The 1845-nt window shown below is 37.9% G+C and overlaps 1 protein-coding gene across 1 annotated transcript in view; it reads left to right on the top strand. All coding sequences in view use genetic code 11, as the record gives it.

Moving 5' to 3' along the window:
* The window catches only part of EGR_10275 (hypothetical protein), a gene marked incomplete at both ends in the record, with an annotated part of 3324 nt that overhangs the window by 833 nt on the left and 646 nt on the right, over nt 1-1845 (top strand). The window contains one exon of the mRNA XM_024499524.1: nt 632-827. Within this exon, the coding sequence (XP_024346053.1) occupies nt 632-827 (196 nt within the window). The remainder of the gene's footprint in view (nt 1-631; nt 828-1845) is intronic.

The raw sequence follows: 1845 nt of genomic DNA, 5'->3' as shown, positions 1-1845 counted from the left end.
ACTCGGCTTGATGTGAGTAGTGGGGCAGTTCAAGTGCTTCTACAGTGATCTTACATCCCAGTCAGTCTGGAGAGGATAAGCTAGTGCTGCACAGTGCAAGGGTTTTCACAATAACAGTCACGAATATGCATGTTTTTTGGCAAAATCACTAACATGAACGTGTTCCTGTGGTCGCTACTACAAAAAGAACAAATTAGCACTGCATAAGTAGCAGCATCTTCTTTAGCAGTTCCCCCCTCTTAATTATCCTTCAACAGCAACATCAATGTCTATGCTGCTTTAACTTAAAGTCGTATTTTACGTGACATTCATTTTCCCAAATAAATCTTCTTAGTGCTGCATTATGCACATTCCAGCATTAAGATTGTATTAGTTCAAGCCGGGTGTTATGAAATTATACTCTACATTTGTTTGAGCACAAAAACTATAAATACATATGTAGCCATTTAATGTTTAGAAGATGTAGAATGTTAAGGATAAAAATAAAACCCCTAGTCGACCAAAATTTGCATGACTCCTAATGACTTCTTCACCACATATCCTTTTCATTTCTGCACTGTTCTGGTCTGCTCTATTCTACTCTATTTAATCGCCCTTATTTCATTGAAAAATTAAACTTTACTGGAGTTAGGGCTCACCCGACATGACGAGAAACTTATTTGGACAGGGAGGCTTACGCTTTTATCAAGTCACTTTTTGCACTCAACTCTTACCACCGCCCATTTCACCTCACAAATTCGCTTCACGCCTACAACTACAACAATATCATCAATTACTATTATTAATTATTAATATAATTGCTTTATCAGTAAAGGGACAATACAGACGTATGATAATAATTCCATAGTGTAAAAAGAGTTAATTTCGAAAGGAATCTGTAGTATCTAAAGGGCATGTTTGCACTGAACCCACGAAGAGCTGCATGACTGAAATTTCCTATTAATCCCAACTTGCATTCTGTTCATATAGCTTGATATTGTGGATTGATGTCAACACCATTGCCTGAGCTTATGGCGATTTCGTAAATAAGGATACCGTATTACCAGACTGTGATTTCTTCCAATGTGCTGAAGCTCAATAGATGCGACGAATTTCGAACCGCATTTAGGTCATTATTTGAGGGTAATTGGGAATAAATCTGTGCAATTTATTTGGATTTTAACGCATTTCGTCACTTGAGAAACCAAAATAAGTGACATCGGATCTCGTAGTAAACTAAACTAATGCACTCAGCTTTACATTCAGTCTGTCCCGAATTTCAAGGTCACACTCTGCACTGTAAATTTTGCTGCTTCATCAACGAAAGGATGCCATGCTATCATATTTCTCCTTAAATTATTCATTATCTGGAATTGTTTCTCTCAAATCATATCTAGAGAATGCACAACCAAAACTATGGACATATACTTAGCACTGGCCTGCACCACCTGCACGCACAGCAGCGCATTCACCAACGACGGCCACAACTTCCAACAGTTCAATTCCTCTAGCTTCAACGCATACACCGCAACTTTATTTGGGGAGCATATTTTAACTTCCTATAGCACTGACTAGGCGAGGCCGCACACCTGGCGAATTGGAAAGACTGTTGTAGCCTTTGGTCGGTATAGCTCTCTAATATTCGAAATTCAGTGTGGGTTACATTGGAGTAAAGCAGTGCAAAATCATTACGACCTGAGACCTGCAAAAATGAGGCTGTAAGAGGCAGTAGGTCAATTTATGGACTATCATTCTTAACTTGAACAATAACCGAATGCAATAAAATAGCAGTAATTATTCGGAATACATTTATGGAGTAAATATATCAGAAAATAATGACAAGAATGTCATAAAAATTAAGAAGCT

The sequence above is a fragment of the Echinococcus granulosus genome (genome assembly GCF_000524195.1).
Source record: "Echinococcus granulosus chromosome Unknown EG_S00205, whole genome shotgun sequence".
Classification (NCBI taxonomy): Eukaryota; Metazoa; Platyhelminthes; class Cestoda; order Cyclophyllidea; family Taeniidae; genus Echinococcus; species Echinococcus granulosus.
Note: the sequence above shows the minus strand (reverse complement) of the source record. Positions and strands in the feature narration are given on the sequence as shown.